We start from the raw sequence: 21,704 nt of genomic DNA on the forward strand, positions 1-21,704 counted from the left end.
ACATTTCTGGACTCTGGTTCTAACTAGGATGATGGCTGGCCCATGGTAAAGTTGCGCTTGGAGAATGGAGATGTCTGTTAATATACCTTATAAGAACAACTCAGCTCTCTAACAATTAGGTCTCAATCATAGTTCAAAGGATAGATTTCACAGCTACAATCCAAACAGCCAAAAGCATCAAAAGTCTATTTTCTTCCAGGGAGGGGGATCCCCAGACCCATGCCCTCCTTTTATGCCACGGGATCATTTGCCCAGCTCCACACTTTGCCTCAACTCACGAGGTGAAAAGTAGATATTTGAGACCTCACCCAAGAGTAAATATTTGAGAGTCCTCTCGTTGAATGGGTCTTCCACACCACAACGGGGCTGCCGCATCTTGCCGAGGGTTGCTGCATCTACTTGCCCAGTGACAGGTAGTCCTGAGGCAAGCTGGAAGGACCTAGGGAAGCCGAGGCAGTGGGAGAGGAGTTAAACCTTAACCAAGTGATTAGTTGCTAGGCAACACATAATGGGAAATTATGGATGGGGTGAAGAGAAATCTTTGCAATAGGTGTTTTGTGGGGTTTTAGTTTACCTTAGAGCATCCTTGATTTCCTCTTGGGTGAAGTCATTAGAAAACTGCTCTAGTGGCTTCTGTAAGTACCCAAACTGTAGCAGATAGTCCTGAAAGGGTGCCATATATGTTAAAACATTCCCCTCAGGGCACATAAATAGACAACACAAGACCCAAGTCATTGGCTCACAGCCCTAGAGAGATGTGTCTTCTTGCAGAGAAGTCTCTGTGGTAATGTCTCAGGTTGAGCAGGACTCAAACCTGGGCCTGGTTTTCCCTCCATATAATGCTTCCATTTTAAATGCTCATTCTTTCTTTTTACAGAAAAATCTAGTAAGTGGGCAGTGATTGGACCTGTCTAAAGCCAAGCAGAGAACTTTGTGCACATTGTCCCTTTGCTTCCCTTCAGAGCAAAACATAGGGGAGGAAGGCATGCCCTTCATTCCCAGCTCTTCCCTTCTTTCCCTATTTAGGCCTCATTCCACTCCATCACATATAAATAAAAGCCAACTGTTTTCAGCTTGGAGGGTTTCCTCCTTCTCTGGTGGGAAATTGCTACTATGATATTGCTTAGTTGGCAAAAAACAAAACGGAGGTCTCAGCAAGCAATGATGTGTCAGGAAAAAGTGGTACAAAGAAGAGGCTGTTTCCTTCCCAACCTCTCCCGCCACATGTGCCATTCCTTAACTCTCCTTTCTTTGGAGGAGACGCCTCCTGGACCCCCAAGGGGACAAAAGGTCCAGCCATTAGGACGGATGATATAGTACTTAAGACTGGAAAAGTCTCCCAGAATTCCTCAGGCAGTAGGTGTGTGCGTCCGTGTGTCCGTGCGTCCGTGCGTCCGTGCGTCCGTGCGGGCGTGTGTGTGTGTGTGTGTGTGTGTGTGTGTGTGTGTAGCCACTGGGATTCTTGGAGCCATAGTTCAAAAACAGGTAACTTTCCCAATCTCTACCCATAGCTTCTTTTGCATATCATAGGAAAATGTGAGAAGTCTAGACTGAGGTCCTGAGTGGTAAGAAGAGAGCTAGAAGGGGATGGTGTTTTTGGCTAAAAAAACCCATAGAGAATGGTTTGGAAGCAATGTTACATTTTTGTTTAGAGCAACTGCATCCCAAGTTAAGAGTTGCCATGACATGGTCCAGCTTCTGGTGGGTGAGGAATAAGAAAGGAAAGGGATGACTTGAAAGCAAGTCGGTGACTGCGATCATACATCCTTCAGAAAGTTGTCTGGATTTAAGAAGCAAGAGCAGAATTATAAAGAAAAAGGAAACCCTGGGGCATCTGAGAAAAACTGCTTGTCCACTGCCAGTACACACTGTGAACATTTCACATTGCTAACCCTCCCAAGAAGGCTGCTTGCTTTCTATCTCTTGGGTGTGAATCAGTGCCCACCCACAATATTCCCCTTAATTGTTGGAGCAGCAGGAAGACCCAAGCAACCATTGGCTAGGGAGATCTTCCCTCAAGCTTCCCATCCCTGGGAAGAATAGGGTCAAAAGTACGGACCTTGCCAGTTTACTGTACTAGTCATGACTTTTGAGAAAGCCTTTGCATCCAGGGATCTAGGTTTCAGAAAACACCACATTCCACCAGGTATGGAGGGTCAGGAGGACCAAAGAGTTAGAAAAAGTTGGGAGGAAAAGGGAATCAGGGCTCGAATTAGAGTCTCATCCAGAGGCAGGGGAAGATCTTGCTCCTGTCATCCACACTCTCTAATCTGACCCATTGCTGCCATTGCATCAAATCAAGACTCACAGCCTGGATTTTCAAAGGAGGGGGGGCACATACCAGCCCCTACATACCAGGGCTTCTTCCTCTTCCACGCCATTGAGGGCAGCACCTTTGGCAGACCAGAGAAACGCATGAACCTGGAACAGCAGCATGAACCACGGCATCCTCACGTTCAGCTTCTCTGCAATCTCTCACTGCAAGATGGAACAGCAGTAGCAATTTTCTCGCAGGAAATCCCTGGACAATCCACCCAGCTTTGCAGGAAAAAAAAAAAACTTTTCTGCAATTGAAACAAAGCAGGTCCGGAACTTTTCCTCCACCTCCTCTTTCTGTAGCTCAAGCTTTGCTCTGCCTTTCCCTTTCTCTCAATCCAGCCATCCCCCATTCCCAGATTTATAAATCTCCCAGCAGCTGGAGTGACTCATTTCCAACTCAAACATGTTGCAACCACAACTCCTAGATCACCCTGGAGAATATTAACTCTTCAAAGAATAAGCTCTACACTGCCACAGCCATTTCCTGTTTGTGCTATTAAGAGAAATGTGCCACTGGCCAGTTTTGTTTTGTTCTTAAACCTGACAGACCTAACAATACTAGATAGTGAATGCAAAACTGGGATTATTTTATTTTATTTTATTTTGGTCAGTATATTCAGCAGCAAATGACCCAGAGCAGTCCTAGAATGACTGGGATCAAGTGTGGCCAAACCCATGTGCAAGATTTTAAAAAGATTTAGTAACTGTATGTCACAGAGATGCTGGGACTCTGATTTACCAGGTTATTCAGTATTGTCCAAATGAGGAAAAGTCCACCTCAAATTATTTTGACAGCTGTGAGTACTGAGACCCTTTAAATCTTTTCAGTATTGCACCATTTCTAAGGGTGCAGCTTCAGTCATTAGCAAAATTAATATTTTGTGTAAAACTGTAATATTTCATTGTTATCAATGAACAAGGGGAACAACATAAGATATTTCTTTAATTGCACATTCTATGCAATTACTTTGTTAAGTAATTTGGACACTGTTTTGAAAGGAGCACACTTTCAAACAGTGCAAAGTACGTTCTATTCATGTCTAACATGGGGGGTCGGAATATGATTTTGTGTCTGGACAGTCTGTAGGGTTATAAATATCAGCAAACAGCTATTTTTATTTTACAAAGATGGGTTTAAAGAAGTGTGAGGTCCACATGTGACTTCACTTGTCTTCTGGTATGCTTATAACCTAAATCAGTTTCTAAAGTCAGTTTGGGGCCTCGTGTTTTCCCATAATTATATTCTTACAGTTGATTGTATAATGCAAAAACCTGTCCTTTGGTGGTCATACAATGTGTGAGCTTGTAAGATCTCTGGATTGCTTCAAAACATGAATATTTTAATGACCATTGAATCAGTTTTTTAAAGTATTATTTTAATAAATATGTGATATTTTCCCCTAATAGCTAGCCCATCATTGCCTTACATTTTAAGGAAGAATTACAGAGTTCATAAGCAGAGATTTGGTGCAATATTTTTAAAGGGCCCTGGCAAAGAGAATGGCTGCCCAAGAGCCAAGCCAGGCAGTGGCAAGGTAAATAACAAAAGGGCCCAGAGAATCACTGATCAGTGTGGGCTAGGGTACAGGGATCAAAGAGCAGCATGTCAAAACAACCCCCAAGCCTTGGGTAAGCCTGTTATAGTATTTTTAGAAAGCACCTCTATGGAAGATGCAGACAGAACTGCAGGCTTTCCCACAGATGAGAAATTGCCTGAGAGCAGCCGTTCTGAAGGAAGGGGGGCCCAGGCACATTTGAAGGGAGGCATAGACTGGAGACAATTCTTCACAAAACCACCTTATAAGGTTCATTATGTGACTTATACAATCCTGATGTGGCCTATATTTATTTCATATTGTGTTTGTAGCTACAGTTAAAAAAGTTTGAGAATGGCTGCCCTAGACAACCTCATCCCACATTGTCATTCATTTTACCTCAAGGAGCTCTAAATACATGCTTCCAAAGCTTTGAAATAACCACTTAAAAGCAATGACTTTTTGTCATTCATTCTCTCCTTGACTCTGGGAACAAAAGTATAACCACATTAGATTCCAAATGTTACTGAACAGGTATTGGAGTTCTGGGGATTGATGGGCAACTGAAGACACCTTTCCCCCCCAATACTAAATTTGGTATTTCTTTCAGGACTTCCTTTCAGCACCACATTGTAGCGAATGGATTGTTTTGCTAATAGTATAAAACCTATAGTCAGGTCAACAATCTGTATGTATAATTAGCATCCTTTGCCTCACCTGAAACTATTTCTGTGGATGACCTGGTAAGCAAGGGATAGCATTTTTCTCTTCATGATTTGCTTACTATATTTTAGTTACTTTCATAGTTATGGGGCTTCAGCTTCACTTAATAGTGGTGGAAGAATAATCACATGAATCGAGTGCTAGCTGATGGTCTGCTCTGAGCTTTAAAGTGATAAAGAGATGCATGAGTAAAAATTGGCTTTGTACCAATGGCTTGCACCATTCCAATCTTTTTAAAATAGTTAACAAAATAGTAAGTACAGTATTGTGATTGACTGCAAGAAAATTAAAAATAGGAAATAATTATTTTTCCAACTGTAGCAACAACTGTTACTTACTACCTTCAGGGGAAGGGCACCTATAATTGTAACAAACTGTGTTTTAAAAGTAACATTCCAAGCCCTGCACATTTATTTGGTGTGGCAGCATATAGCTAGTCATTTTGAAGGGCTACATGTAAACTAAATAACTGAGAAAGCATCAAAATTGGATGGAAAACAGCCACCTAACTACACATAGTCCAATGTGAAAAAAATAAACTGATTTCATTTGCTAAATTGTTGAAAATCATTCTGGGTATCAAGCATAGGCACAGTATGAAATGCTATTTAATGGCAGATATTAACTTTATTTGGAAAATTTGACTTTACTAATTTCAGCCAGAACCAACCCAAAACATTTTGCTGCCTGAAGCAGAGCTGGAAATGACACCCACATCCACACTCATTTCAGTGTAATATATCAAAAACCAGCCATTTTATTTGTTAGCACATGAGGCAGAAAATCCCACAAGAACCTCTGCTCCAACCTTGCAGTCCAACTACTGTATAATGAATTAAATAGGAAACAATTTCCTGCTCATTTACAGCACTCAAAATCTGCAGCTTAAGGCAGCTGCCTCACTCTGGCAAATGTTAGGGCTGACTTTGAAAGCAACTAAGTAAGGATCTGTTCCATTACAAATCAACAACAACAACAAAAAACACACAGTTTGGTCTAGCCATGAAAAAATTTAATGTCTGCATTCCAAAATAACTTAGTGCCTCATTTCTAAATGGAGTGTCCACCCATGTCCCAGGAAGGATTTTTTTTATGGCAGAAGTTTACAAAACAGCCAGTCCTCCCTATATTTTCCCACAATGTTCATAGCAGAGAGAGGGAGAGAAAGAGAGAGAACTGCAATTCAGAAATTAACAACTGCAGAGGCCCTCATCCCTCGTTCCCATTGTTTGTGCCAGGAATCTGCCTGAAGCTTGCTAGCTTTATCTCAAGAATATTTTGGTTTTGGCCTTAACATGATTTCCTCCTGCACACGCTACAGACTTGTGAATCAACCAGCGATTCAGCAGCTGATAGAAACCAGCATCAAGAGTGCACAGTTTGTTACCCAGTCAGATACAGTGACTTACACTGAGTCAAATAATTTGCACAAGAATTATGAGTCAATTTGTATAGTCTCATATGTTTGTGACGTTTAATTTGTACTGTGAAAGTTCCCCATTTTCTATGGGAAAATTAGGATGGGGGTGGCAAGTCTGCCATCCACTTTCTTACTTCGTTTAGTTGTCGTTGTTACACTAATTATTTCTCCACGAATGGGGAAGATCTAAATGGAGCCTATCCTGACTGTCAAGACAACCGGGCCACAATCCTCTGCACTGGGTTTTCCGCTTCCAATGCTTATCCTAACTGCACATCACTACCGAAAGTACAGCAGTGAAGACAAATGACATCCAGTCGCATTGTCAGATATGCATACAAATGACATCTAAATAAGACAGTAACTCTTGTTTCCCCAGCATTTTCCAGGGCTGCATCTAGGATTAATGTTTTCCATCTATCCAACAGGGAAGTTACTACCACAAATTTCACAGCTTATTAGAACTGTCTTACCAAATTCAGCTGTCTCCACGTTCCCAAATTCAGACAGCTTCTGCCCCACTCAGCACAACACAATCCGCCAGTCCTTGTGGCATGCAAGGTGTTTGACAAACCCTCTCTCTTTGAAGGCACTCAGCAGGGCACTAAGTTCGCATGGCTCAAATAAAGGCTGCCAACATTTGCCTCTGTGTATTTGTTTCTTGAATCATGAAGCACATCATTTTCACTGCTACCACGTCTTATTGAGACGTGCTCCCACGTCTTATGTGGGAGAAATGTGACATCTAGCGACAGTGTCAACCTGCTTGATCATTTAGTTAGTTGACAACCCCCCTCTATCTCTCCTTTCTATCTCAATCTGAGGAAGTTGTTCCAGTTCTAGATCAGAATCTGGTGAAAGCAATGGGCTGGGCGAGGGTGAATAAACTGAAACTTAATCAAGACAAGACAGAGGTACTCCTGGTCAGTCACGAAGCAGATCAAGGAATAGGGACACAGCCTGTGCTGGATGGGGCTGCACTCCCTCTGAAAACACAGGCGCGCAGCTCGGGTGGCATGCTCCTGGATTCATCTCTGAGCTTGGATGCCCAGGTGCCGGCAGTGGCCACGAGTTAAAACTACTGTGCCAGCTGTGACTTTTTCTTGAGAGGTCTGATCTGGCCACAGTGACACATACCCGAGTCACATCTCAGCTGGATTACTGTAACACAGTCGATGTGGGGCTGCCTTTGGAATGTGTTCAGAAACTCCAGTGGGTCCAAAATGCTGCAGCCAGTTTGCTGACTGTGGCGGCTTACGGGGAACACATAACTTCCCCTGTTACAGCAGCTCCACTGGCTGCCAGTCCATTTCCGGGCACAATTCAAAGTGTTGGTTTTAACCTATAAAGCCCTTAAATGGCTTGGGTCCAAGCTATCTATTCTAAACAACCACATCACTCTCTATGAGCCTGCCCAGGCATTAAGGAGAGGCCTTTCTCTCAGTCCCACTGCCTTCACAATCGCTCTTGGTGAGGATATGGGTGAGGGCCTTGGAGTCTTTAATTACACAGCAATCTGCCACTACCATCATATGGAGTGGTTGAGGGGATGCTCCTGGCCTGCTCAAATGTTAAGATCATCACAAGAGGCCTTTCTCTCACAGGTGCACTTGGTCAAGACATGGGAGGCAATCTTCTCTGTAGCTGCTCCCAGACTTTGGAACTCCCTCCCACAGGAGGCCAGACTGGCCCCATCTTGACTGTCCTTCTGCAAGCAGGCAGAGACCTTTCTCTTCCAGCAGGCTCTTCCTTAGTGATTGGCAGTCTAAGAGGGTTTTTTTTTTTAAATGGATTGTTGTGCTCTCTTGGGTTTTTTTGTATTTTTAGTATTGATTTCATTTACCATTTTCAATATAATACTTGTTTAATTATGTTTTTAAAATATTTGTATACTTACTGTTTTTAGCTTTTAAATATTGTCTTTTTAACGATTTAAGCCACCTTGGGTCCTTTTAAGTAAAAAGGCAGGGTAACTATACAGTATAAGTATATATAAAATCATCCCACCCTATCTAGTTTTATAAAGCCCTATCCTCAGCACCTCCCATTCATATTTAGCAATTTATGAAGATGATAAGAAGTCATAATTGCTGCCACTGACCCCAACCTCGCCTTTGAAACTCGATATACTTCTTCACAGTTCCGCCTGTCTGGGATCACATATCCACTCCTGGTGTATGCAGAATGACAGGTGGCTTTTGCTGTGTGCCAGAACCCACCTGACTGACAGAGGGACCTTGGCAAAGCTCATTGGTCGCCATGTATCCTGCCTTATGGAAAGGAATTTGAAGGTGTTCCCTATGTATTGGCTGCCTATTCGTTGCCTGACCCAATGCAGAGGTGCTTTTGCTTATCTTTAGCGCTCTAAATGGCTCAGGTGCCAAATAGACAGAGCACCTTCTTCCAGTCCGCTGATCCATGTTGTAAAGATAATTGAGGAGGCTCTTCTCCATATTCCTTCTGAAAGCAAAGTGTGCTGCTTCTCTACCGCCCCATAGCACTTAAAGCACTCTCTGGGCAGTTTACAAGTTAATTATGCAGGCTACACATTGTCAAGCTGGGTACTCTTTTTATCAACCTCAGAAGGATAGAAAGCAAAGTCAACCTTGAGTTCACTATATGGGAGTGAACTACCTGGAATTGAACCCTGGGTCATGAGCACAGTTTTGGCTGCAGTATACGTAGAACCATGAGGCTCCTTTAATGTGAAAGTGCATTTTAAGTCTATGGACTAGAAGATTGACAGTAGCATCCTATTTGTGGAATGCCCTCCTGCAGCAGGTACACCTGGAGCCAACTTTGTGCTACCTTTAAGTGCAATGAGCTGAAACCCAGGAGGCCAGGCATGAGCAAATAAAATATTTAGCTTAATTCCCTCTTCACCCACCCATATCAACACTCATGTGCAATTCACTGGCAAAAATTCATCCTTTAAAAAAATCAGTTTGCACTTTTCAACTGGCTGAAAGATTTGCACTTCAATTTTATTATACTGATATTTTGATGTTGTTTAGTTTTCAGTACTGTATTGAATGGTCAATATTTATTTTTAAAAACCCATCCTATTTGAATGACAACATTATTTATAAGTACATACAAATTGGGCAAAAAGTACTGTTTGAACCAATTCCGAGATGCAAGCACCCCGGCTGCTTGAATGGGGCTCGTCACTCAACGCAGATATGAAGCCACTTTTGGCACATTATGGCCTTAGATCATTCAGACCAGGACTGCACCCTAATTAGTATACCAAGTAGTAGGAGCTGATGGGAGTGGCAATATTTGGACAGCTACACCTTCCCCATCTCTGCTGTAAACCATAGACAGACAGGCTAAAGAGAAGGCATGAGAAAAGCCAGAGGAAGTTGCCAAGGGCTTCAGTTAGCACTGGAATGAACTCAGAGTGCCAAAACCATCACTCACACGCCTGTCTTTTGTGTGGCATTTGCTTGATTTGGTAGTATCAACTAGAATGCAGGATCAATAGGCTACCTAGGCTGACTCCCTAGGTCCTGTTATTCCTCCCCCCTTTCCAAAGGTCCTTCTCAGATGAACTCAGGGAGTGTGAAAGAAAGAGATTGCCCCACCGGCCCCACCCGCCCTCCGAGTGATTTCGTTCAGCTCCATTCGAAGCTGAAGTATCTACAACTGCACCTAGAAAAGCTTCATATGCATCACTGGCAAACTTGATCTTCTCAATCGTGCAGAGAGAGAATGGGTATATATATATCTAGCTAGCTGCACCCCCTGAAAAAAACTATGCATTCAGACAACCTCTACACATACACATACGTCTGAATGCATAGTTTTTTTCAGGGGGTGCAGCTAGCTAGATGCAGATACCATGGGGAAGGGACATTACTAATTAAACAACTCAGAACAGCAGGGATCCTGAGGCTTGAGCAAATATAAAATTTAACTTAATTCCCTCTTCACCCTCCCATATCAACATCTGTGTTGATCAACTTTGATCCTGGTCTGGGTTTTGCAGGCAGAATAGAGCTCTATCTTCTGCTCTCAATTATATTGCTCGGTTGATTTCTATATATTGTCCATCTTATTAAGTCCATGTGAACAACTGCAGTAAGGCTCTCTGCGGTACTCTAGGTAATTGCAGTGAGCAATTGTCTGCTTCACTGAGTTATCCAAATCACTTTCCTGCTTCACTGCTGACTCCTAGGCCAAATTCTCCAATGATATTTGGTTCTGCTTTGTTTCCTATGTTTAGCCTGGAGAAAAGAAGACTGAAAAGCCATCTTCAAATATCTGAAGGCCTTCCACAAAGAAAACTGAGCAAGCTTCTTTTCAGTAGCTCAAGAGGACAGAATCCAAATTCTCAAGTTACAAGAAATAAGATTTTGCAAAAAAAAAAACAAAAAAAAAACCCAAAGCAAAACAAAAAATCAGGAAGAGGTGACATGCTTGGTCAAGGAATTAATTGTGTTCCTGCTCTTTCAGGGGAGTGGAACACCATCTAGGTCAGGCTGCATCCCCAAATCTCAAACACAAGAACAATCTACGTACAGAGCATTTATCTTGTCAGGGGTTCAGCTCTGGTCTTCTGCACCCTGTCCAGCGCGTTAGTTAATCTAGTCAAGAGTGTGCTGCTTGCATGGCCTCACCTGACTCCTTCACCACAACTAAGAATTACTTGTTAACTTTAGGGGGGAAAAGTTGCTATTAATAAAGCAGCTCATTGCTATTCCCTTGTGGGTGTGTGGGCATGTTTAAAAGCACTTGAAATTCAAAAATGGTTCAAAATCCTCTAAATGACACCAAAATGTAATGTTTTGAAAGAACAAGTCATCTCTGCATATTACTAGCTTTGGCAGCAGCGTTCCATTCCCCGAGACATCAGGGCAAAAACCTGAGGCTGGGCACATGTGATTCTAGAGGTGGGGTGGCAAAAGTAGGAAGGGGTCCAGAACTGTGGGATCAAACATGGGGAGAATCTGGACTAAAAGCTACAGAAATACCTGTATCTTTCTTTGAATATACTGTACTGGCTTTAACTGAAGCACTGTGTGACTGGTTAAGGAGGGGGAAGGGAAACAGGCAGTTCCATTTGGGGGGCATCTCATGCCTTAAAAGTGGGTGCGTTTCTATTTGTCATCTTCTCCTCATGCCCTTGGAAGGTGTTCTGAGTCTGGATTATAGGAATTTGTGGTGATGATATTAGCAGACTGCAGGAGGCTATTAAGCTGAGCTTGCATCTATAAATTACAAGTACTGTAATGGCTCAGCATGCTCGTGATAAGCAACTTATATTTATTGTTTATAGTCTCTCTATATGAATACTGAAACTCCTAAAGCTGATTACTACATGTTCAAGCATACTGAAGACCAACGAAGAGGCCTTCTCATAGCAGACCTTCCAGACCAATGCAGATGATGGAGAACACCAGGTGAAAATTATTTCCCTAGAGAAAGATAAAAGACAATGGCTAAGATGGGCATGATACCCAAGACCACTTGGTTCTGCATTTCAGGTGCATATCAAACCCTCGCCTTCCCCCATCTTAATATATAGGTAAACTGTGTTGCTGCATCTCTTCCGGCATAGGTAAAGGACTATCACTGCAGTTTTCCAGGGTAGCAAGAGCTGTGGGAAGCCAGCATGCACCTCAGAGCAGGTGGTAGGGGAGGAGGTTCGGATACCCTGGTGAGTGCTTTTGAGATGTTCAGCTTGGAAAAGAGCCGGCCTGACTTCTAGCTGAGGTTACGAAGGGATCTGTGTCCAAGCTTTTCTGTGCAACATATTGTCCATAGTAAGATTAGCAGAGTAGCTTCAAGACTGTAAAACATCTCACATGATTTTCTTCAGAAACTGTTGCAATAGCGAATCTGAATGATAGGCCACTGCAGTGTTAGCCCTGCATTGCAGAGAGGAAATTAAGGCAGATATGAGGTAGCCAGCCTTTCTTCAGACTTGGCTGAAGAAGGAAGATGACTCCCATTTCTTCAGCCAAGATGAAGCTCAACCTTTTCACATAATAAATAATAATAATAATAATAATAATAAACCAAAACCATGACTTGGAGCTGCTTGCTTGGTTGATTTCAGCTGTTTTCCAGAATGATTAAGTGGAAGATGGTGGCATGTGCGTCTTGTGGGGTAAAACTGAGGCAAGTGGCACAGAGATGAGGTGGTACTGCCAGGAACTGTGCACGATTGTCTGGAAATACTCATAGACAATGACGACCAACCCCCCCAAAAAAAGTGAATCACAGATCTGACAAGGAACAGAAAGTACAAAAAATGCTGACTTCATCAACAGGAAAAAGGGACGACATACTATTTATATCCCAGAAACAGTTGGATTTGTCACGTAGACACACATCACCCACCACAGTATTACTATCAAGTGCATTCATGGCCCCCTTCGGTCTCCACAGAGATGTATTTTGGCATTGAGGCATTCATTCTTCTTTTGCCCTTGGACTACAAAATCCCCACAATGTCCAGGGATTCCACAAGGAAACCATGGCTTCTACCTTCTAATTATAATGTGAATGGGTTGAAAGAAGTTGCAAGAAACCACGGAATCTAAACTTTCCAAAAATATGTCATTGTAATCATTCTTCAAATCCAAACAGAGCATTCATTCATTCATTCATCTCTCTCTACTCCGGGGAGCTCAGGGATGGCCAACTTTTCAACTGGCTTCTGATGCTGTGTCTTTCAAACATTGCAGGAGTTAGCAATGTTTGAAAGACACCGTTTTTTTATAGCATCAAGACAAATTTTATCAACTGCTGATTGAGCCATAGCTGAGAAGACTGGTTGACAAATCAGCAGTCACCAGTTCTCCCCAAACCATGTAACAGCAGACATGGGGAAAGCCAAGTTTATTTCAGGGAGAGTAGTATTTTGTTGCATTGTGCAGTGAGGTGGCTATGGCCCTCCTCTGCTTCTTCCCTACTTTATCCTCGCAAGATCCAGCTGAGAGTGATGGCCCTAATGCAGTGCTTCCCTATCTTGGGTCCACACATGTTCTTTGACTATAACTGCCAGAAATCCTGGCCAACACACCTAGTGAATATCTAAACCATCTCAATAGCATCCACCCAAATATACAATTAACCATGTCATACACAAACCTGACCTCCTATTGAGACACAAGGTCTACAGAAAACCCTCCACACACAGACCGGTACCTACACAAAAACTCCAACCACCACTCATGACAAAAAAGAGGATAATCAAAACACTGGTAGACTGTGCAAATCGGAACTGTAAAGCTCAGTTTCTCAGCACTGAACTCAACCATCTGAATTGGGCCCTACAGGGAAATGGCTGTTCCAAAAATGAAATCACGAGAGCCATCAAATCAAGAAAACAACACCAAACTGAAGAAGAAAAACAGCCACCCACAAATAAAGTATTTCTGCCATACATCAAAGGGGTCACGGAAAAATACAACAAATGTTATGGTCAGCAAAGGACAAAAAGGACCCCCTCACCTCTGCAGGAGTATACTGGATACCTTGCAGTTGTTGTCAAGCATACTGTATATTGTGACCACAAAATGCAGCATCCACACCAGAATCAAAGAACATGAAAGACACTGCACATTAAAACAACCAGAAAAACTGGCAGTAGCTGAACATGCCCTGAAACAAGCTGAACATGAAATCCTATTTCAAAACACAGATGTACTGGACAACACCAGCATTATAGACTACACAGGGAAACCATTGAAATCCACAGACATCAAGGATGTAGGAAGAAAGCATCAATTCATGCTGTAGGAAGAAAGCATCAAGTCATATAATAGGTGATAGGAAGGGTGAAGAGAGAGAGAGACATAGCCCAACTATGTTTCACTCTCTCTCTTTTCTAGATCTAAATGCAGATTTGAATACTCAGGAGTACTTTCTTCTTGCTTCTCCACTTTAGTTTAGAAACTTCTAAACAAATAAGGACTGCTGTTAAGGACCTTTTCTCCTGTGTTGTCCATAAGTATACATCCAAAATAATAAGCTATAAATGTTCATTTTCACTTCATACCAGTTTCTAGAATTACATTATTCTCTTCAACACTCATATGCTCTGTACTACATGTAACAAACAGTCCTGATACTGGCTGGATGGGAAAAGCCATGCAAGCACAAGGATATGTTCTGGGGAAACAGATGCTTCTTTAAATACTCTTGTTTGCCTGTTCCCCTCTATTGAATTTTACACATTCATAAAGAAAAAGATAATACAAAAACACCAGTTTCAACTGTCTTCTCACGAGCAAACCGCCCCAGAGCTTTCTATCATTTGGAAAGTCTGACAAGACCTGAAACAGATAAAAGAGGGACTGGCATGAAGCCAGCTGAGTGACTAAGGAAAACCATTTTGCCTTACGAGCACTTCCGGAGTTTCTCTCTGCCATCAACCCGAACTGAACTTTTACGTACATTTACTCCAACTGCAGGCTGCCTGTGGTTTTGACTGGGGGCTGGGGGGGGTGAGAAGAGCTTTGCATTTCAAGCTGAGGTGCTCACCCTGCTCAGATCACAGGCCACCCTGACTCCAGCCACTTTTGCAGAAAGCTCACAACGCTCCGCCTCTGAAAACTCGTTCCATTGCATATTATAATGACAGTGTTTTCCACACATTTTAATCTAACCAGAACCTTTTTTTAAAAAAAACAAGGGAATGTTCTTGTCACTATAGAATATTTGTGTTACTTAGCTTGTTTGCTTTTTCTGGAAACTGTCCTTCTGCCTTTAGCAGGAGCTGTGCGGCAGAAGGCAGCTTAGCTTAGCACTGCTGTGCATCTGTAGACAGGCCCGCGTTCAGTTCCTGCCTTTCTCTCAGATAGCATTGACGAGGATGGGCAGAGTTCAGGCCACTGTTTGGAGCATTATTATTATTATTTTAAACAACTAACAGTTGCTTGTTAACTTTCAAAAAAAATGTTGCTATTAATAAAGCAGCACATTACTATTCCTCTGTGTGTGTGTGTGTGTGTGTGTGTGTGTGTGTGTGTGTGTGTGTGTGTGTCTGTGTCTGTGTGTGTGTGTGTGTGTCTCTGTGTGTGTGTCTGTGTGTTGTTTTAAAAATACACTTGAAATTCAAAAATGGTTCAAAATCCTTTAAATGACTCCAAAATGTAATGTTTTGAAAGAACACGTAATCTCTGCATATTACTAGCTTTGTCAGCAGCATTCCATTCCCTGCGATGTCAGGGCAAAAACCTGAGGCTGAGCACTTGTGATTCTAGAGGTGGGGTGGCAAAAGTAGGAAGGGGTCCAGAACTGTGGGATCAAACATGGGGAGAATCTGGACTAAAGGCTACACAGCTTGTGGGAGAACCTATTTCTATGCCTGGGCAAATGTTAAAATGTGTTGAGTGGTGGTTGTCATTTTTTGCTGCAGCTCACATTCCATGCTGTCTTATATAAATTGTACATGATACGGTTGGAACACAGGCCCTGCACCACTGCTGCCAGGCTTCTTTAGCAAGAAGGCTCATGAGTTGTGATGCTCCTGCTCCACTCTTTGCCTTGTTCCATATTACATAATGGGACCAAGTGCAAGCATCCTCTGCTTCTTTCCTCAGCCCCCTTCCCTCGCTCTCACCTTCCTTTTGGTGTGTCAATGTTGTGGAAGTGCAAAACATACTAAAACAGTTTTTACACTGAGCCAGAAAGCCTTCAGGTCAGCTGACAATGGGAGGAGAGAACTGGTGGCTAGGCATTAAAGCCACCTCACACATCAATGTAAACTTTCACATTCTCCAGTGCTACTCACCCTGAGACTTGTCACCCTTTCTAGAGAAGTAGAGAAGCTTAGGAATTCTAGAGGAAACTAGCCAGTATCCTCAGTCTTGGCAACCTTGTTGTTCTGAAAGAACACCCCCTCATACTACCCATTGTTGTGTTATTTTGCAAAAAGAATGTGGTTAATTCCCCTTTACTCCTAAAAGTAACACCTTGCAAATAATGTTTGAATATACAGTATGATCGATCTGTCAGCTATTTTCCAAGAGAAACAAAACAAGATGTTCTCCCAGTATAGAGATACAGTCCTGCCAGATTACACAGTATTTTTATTTAAATTGTCTGAGTTTCTAAGCAAGCTTGAAGTGGATACTAGCTTTGTTTCTTCTTTTTTGTAATTAACTATTACCTTATCTGAAAAGCATGGATAAAATTTGGCTCAAAGATGCCTAGAATGAGTCATGTGTTTGTTTAGGAAAGGATAAAATCTTCTTCCCTCCTTTACTCTTTGTTGTTATGTGTCATCAAATCACTTCTTATGGCAACCGCATGAATTAATGCCTTCCAGGAATTCCTATCACTAACATTCTTCTCAGGTCTTACAAACTAAACACTGTGCTTTCTGTTACTGAGTCTATTCATCTAATCCTTAGACTTCCTCTTTTCCTACTGCCTTCAACTTTCCCTAGCATTATCATAGTTTCCAGTGAGTCTCAACCTCACATGATGTGTCCAAAATCTGATAAGTTCAGTTTAGGCATTTTGGCTTCTAGTAAAAGTTCAAACATGCCTTGATTTAGAACACATTTATTTGTCTTTCTGGCCATCCATGGTATGTGTAAAGCTCTCTTCCAACATCATATTTCAAATGAGTCATTTTTTTCCTGTCAGCTTTCACATCCAGAGGTAGAAGTTGGGAACTACAGAACGCATTGTCTTGGCCTTGATCTGCAGTTGTCCTTCCTCATACTTGCGGATCTTCTCTGGTTTCTTCATAGCAACTTTTACAAGTGCCAGTCCTTTGATTTCTCTATCTGGATTCATGAACTAAGTGCAGTAGAGAAAATAAAAAACAAATTTTTCATGGCCAAATTTAATTTTATGTATTTCTCCTCAATTTCACTTGTAGTCCTACATTTTCACTTTTGTCTTTAAACTAAACCAGGAGACATTTTAAGTCACTGTTAATTTCTGTCAATAATAGGGTGCCACTTGAAAAATCTTACATTATTGATGTTTCTTCCACCAGTTCTCCTCCATCTGAACACAATCCAGCTTTATTTTATCTTGATTTAATAAAGGGGCGGAAAGTATATGTATCTGTGATATGAGTTATACCATCATTCAGGAAGGATTGCATCACATGCAAGCCATCTATCTCCCTCTATTTGCCAGATAAGACAAAGGGATTTGGCAACAGATCCTGAAGCAACAACATCTGGCCAGGATGATTGATGATACTTTCTGTTTTGCCCCACTGCAAGTTTTATAAGGGCCAGCCTGAAGAAGAATCCTTCAGGATTCAAATACTTACCTGATTTACATTGATTGATTGATTGATTGATTGATTGATTGATTGATTGTATTTTAATGGATTTATAAAGGCATTAACCCACCCATCCACTTTTGAACTTGCACATGGCTTTTTTTCCTTTTTGTGTTTATATTGGAAACTCTGTGTGTTCTTCAATCATTGTATGCCCATGCTCCTGTGTTTGCACAAACACTGTGGAGAGCGAGAGAAAGAGAAGGGCATGCTCGTACAAGCTCTTTCAGTCTGTTTGAAGCATTCCACTGTCAAGAGAACAGATACATATCATACAAATGTGGGTGATACCTTTTATTGGACCACTTTAAAAATTACACTGGATTCCCAGTGTGGTGTAATGGACAGAGTGATGGACTAGGGTCTACACACAAATACAGTGAAATGCTGCATTACTGAAACCTTCACAAGTGAGAATTTTAGTAAGTGTGGAATTATTACTTTTGGGAACACGCATGCAATGTGTGGGAACAGGGTGTGGCAGCACTAAGACATGAGTACCATAGTAATCATTAAATGGGACACTGACCTCTTGAGAAAAGCCAAACTTTGTACCATATGCTTCTGGAATTTACAAGCACTAGAGAACACGTGAACAAAGTCATGAGGTCTACAGACTCCATGGTGTATAGAAAAAGTGTCTATGAGAGACAATCCAGGTCTTCTTGAGGTTCAGCATCTAGCAGCCCTTTGATCTCAATAGTAGGAGTGTAAAAACTTCAAGTCTTGCTGCAGAGACACTAGAGGTCCAGCCTCAAGAAGACATGGATCGTCTCTCACAAACATGTATTATCAGTTTTTGGACTTTTGTCTACAGTTCTTCTGCATTATCCATGAAGGATATATGGTTAGCCTGAGGAAATGGATTTTATACATGAAAGCTTGCTATTTGTTTCAATTTTAAGTGGTCCAATAAAAGATATCACCCACTCTTGTGTTTGTGCGTATACTACAAGTGATTCACTCAAGGTCAGATAGGAAGTTCATGGCATGAAGCAACCCAGTGAAACCCTACATCATGAGGTAGAACTTTATTTAACAAAAGAAAGGATGTGGGCAACCAAGCAAATATATTTGCTAGAACAGCAGAGTTGTCAAACCCAAAATATGTTCCCCAGCTAGAGATGTGCATTCCAAAAACTGGCATTTTCAGAATTATATTTATAGAGCAGTCTCTTCCGAAGGAGAGCAAGACATTGAATGGTGCTGTGGATCAGCAGCAGCTTATTATACAGGAATAAAAGATACAGCATCAGCTGAAATCCTGTGTTCCACAAAATATGATACATACAAGCCTTGGAAAGGAGACAGTGACACAGCTGCATTTTAGTCGGGTTGAACTGTAATACCATTACAATGAGGAAAAAAGGATGCTAAATTTTGTAAATTATGAATTTATGCTTGACGTATGTGCACACAAACACAATGAAACCCTGCACTACTGAAACCTTCACAAGTGAGGATTTTGGTAAGTTTGGAAATGTTACTTTTGGGAACACACATGCAACTTCTGGGAACAGGGTGTGAAAGAACTGAGATACGAGTACCACAGTGATCAATAAACGGGACACTGACTTCTTGGGAAAAGCCAAATTTTGCACCATATGTTGCAGAGATTTACAAGCACTAGAGAACACGTGAGCAAAGCCATGAGGACTACAGACTCCATGGTGTATAGAAAAAGTAAGACTAGATCTGAAGAGGATACCCAGTGTGGTGCAATGGATAGAGTGATGGACTAGGATTCTAGAGAACAAGATTTGAATCCCTGATCAGCCATGGAAATTCACTGGGGGAACTGAACGCTCAGGATTGATTCACAGTCATACACACAAAAGTTGGACCCTCCAAAATCAGGCAGTGCTTTACTTTTCCACCATGTAGAAGTAATCTTTCAGGAGTGTGAGAATGGCATTTTCCTGTTATGAAATGTGTATGACCATGGAGGTTGTTTCTGACATTAGAGAAACAAAGGCCAGTCCCAACTATACTAGTGTCCAAAGTGAATCAGCGGCTGAATGGACGATCATCTAAATCCCAGTGAGTCAATATGCATCTATCATAGTTCAGACGACAACTGGTTTTGGGCCAAAGGAAGGGGGAACTAGATTATTTGGGTGCAGAAATGAGTTCCACCACATCATCCACTTATGCCTTTCACTACTTAAGACATATCCTAGGAAGGGTTTTCTATGATATTTCTGCATTCCTATTTCATCCAGACCAAAACTCCTTTCCTTTTTGGCATGTAGATGAGTTAGTCATAAGCTAGTCGCCATGGAAACGTCCCCAAGACATTCACTGCCTCCCTCCTCTTCAAGCAATGAACTTTTTGATTAGTCACAAACCTTATCCCTAGCAAGCACTCTTGTTACCACATACAAAAAGAGAAAAAAAGAAAAAGGGACAAAACCCCTCAAGGAAGAAAGAAAGAGCTCTGCATCATTAACCTTAGTGAACTTACAGCTGGGCCTTCCCACATCTGGAATTCCTCAAGTGCTCTGAGAACAATGAAAAAGAATGACAAGAATAAAAAGCCATGGATATATATTAGTTCTGTGAAATGCTGGGAGAAAGGCTGCTTAACCTCTTGACACTTGCCCTTCGATCCCCTTTAATACAGCTTTGCAAGTAGGTTCACCAGTGTTGCTGGCCCACAAGCATTTTGGCCGGTTTGTCTGCCCACACACACCTGCTAGCCAATTGTGGCACACGAATGGCCTGAAAGAAGGATTTACAGACATTTTCCCACCTCAGCACTTTGGGGACATTTCTTACTGACCACAGGCAAAGAAACTAGTGGCCATGTAGAGGCCTGCTTTTAGCATGAGTGGTGCACACTCATTTTGTGTGGGAATAGTGAGTGTGTTTAGTCTGCTGGAGAAGTCATGGTGCCTGGATATTTTTTTAATTACTAAATAGAAAGTGGCGTGATGAGGAAAGAAGTATTGGATACTGTTCAGAGAAACGTGAAGAGAAGATGTTTTGGTTTCACCTCAAAGGCACAATTTTTGCAGTTGCAGGAACCCTTGGGTTCATCTTCATCTGTGAATACACGGGTGTGTTATAATACGTGTATTATATTGCACCAAATGTAATGACTGCACATTATATCTAAGCTTTAAAGAAAGTAGGCAGCACCTTGCTCTAAAACTAATTGTTAAATTCCAAAAGAAGTATCATTGCATATCTTCCTCAGGTGTTCATATTCACAGTGGGAGAGAGCAATCCATGTTAATAGTTTTAGGTTTTGTTTTGTTTTTAAGCTGTGTGCATAAAGCTACTCAACACTAGCTGTATTGCTACTCTTTCTTCCTTTCCCCAGCACTGGCATTTTGCATAACCTACAGTCATGGACAAAAATGATCATATATCTCTTTTTTTGATTCCATCATACAGACCTCTTGTTAAAAGAATCAGACCATCAATTAGAGAAATACAAGTGTGGCCAGTGGATGCATCTGAGCAACTTCAAGATTGCTTTAGGAGCACTGATTGGGCACTGTTTGAGGAGGACAATGTTGATACTTATGCCTCAACAGTACTGTTTTATATCAAAAGCTGCATCAATGTTGTTACTACTACCAGACAAGTACGAGTGTTTTCTAATAACAAGCCTTGGCTAAATAGAGAAGTGCGCCTTTTATTAAAAACCAGAAATGCTGCTTTTCATTCTGGTGATGAACTACAGTACAGAGAGGCTAGAGCTAAACTGAAAAGGGGCATTAAGGATGCCAAAGCTATGTACAGCCAGAGAATTGAACAACACCTTGAAAGTTCTGACACTCGCCGAGTGTGGCACGGCCTAAGACAAATCACTGGTCAGAGTAACAAAAACAGTCTGTGTAGCAGCAGTGATTTTTTGGCTGAGCAGTTAAATCAATTTTTCAGCCGTTTTGAGGTGGAAACAGGAACAACCGTTATTCCAGCACCTACTGTCTATAATACATCACTAGAATCTACCATCAACAGACAACCACTAGTACTGCAGATTTCAGATGTGAGACGCGCTTTCCAGAATATTAATGTTCGAAAGGCAGCTGGACCAGATGGAATCATGGGACGAGTTATTAGGGGCTGTGCTGCAGAATTAGCTGGAGTTTTTACGGATATTTTCAATCTATCCTTGTTGCAGTGTTCAGTCCCCACTTGCCTGAAGACATCTATTATAGTGCCAGTCCCCAAGCAGTCAGCTGTGGTATCTCTCAATGATTACAGACCAGTAGCTTTAACATCTGTTGTTATGAAATGTTTTGAGAGATTGGTGCTGGATTACATTAAGGCTAGTCTTCCACCTTCTTTGGACCCATGGCAATTTGCATACAGGAAAAATAGATCTACTGATGATGCTGTGTCCATTGTACTCCATACTGTATTGAGCCACTTAGAACATCAGGGAACTTATGCGAGGCTGTTGTTTGTGGATTATAGCTCTGCTTTTAAT

At 41.8% G+C, this 21,704-nt stretch overlaps 1 protein-coding gene across 1 annotated transcript in view; it reads right to left on the minus strand.

Annotated features, from left to right (window-relative positions):
* Positions 1–20,578, minus strand: part of MMP19 (matrix metallopeptidase 19) — a 30,999-nt gene extending 10,421 nt beyond the window's left edge. The window contains exons 1-3 of the mRNA XM_020782926.3: positions 2,356–20,578; positions 575–663; positions 309–439 (exon numbers count right to left, since the gene is read on the minus strand). Coding sequence (XP_020638585.1) covers positions 309–439; positions 575–663; positions 2,356–2,448 — 313 coding nt within the window. The 5' untranslated portion in view covers positions 2,449–20,578. The remainder of the gene's footprint in view (positions 1–308; positions 440–574; positions 664–2,355) is intronic.
* Positions 20,579–21,704: the final 1,126 nt, after the last annotated feature.

This window comes from Pogona vitticeps, chromosome 2 (assembly GCF_051106095.1).
Source record: "Pogona vitticeps strain Pit_001003342236 chromosome 2, PviZW2.1, whole genome shotgun sequence".
Lineage (NCBI taxonomy): Eukaryota > Metazoa > Chordata > Lepidosauria > Squamata > Agamidae > Pogona > Pogona vitticeps.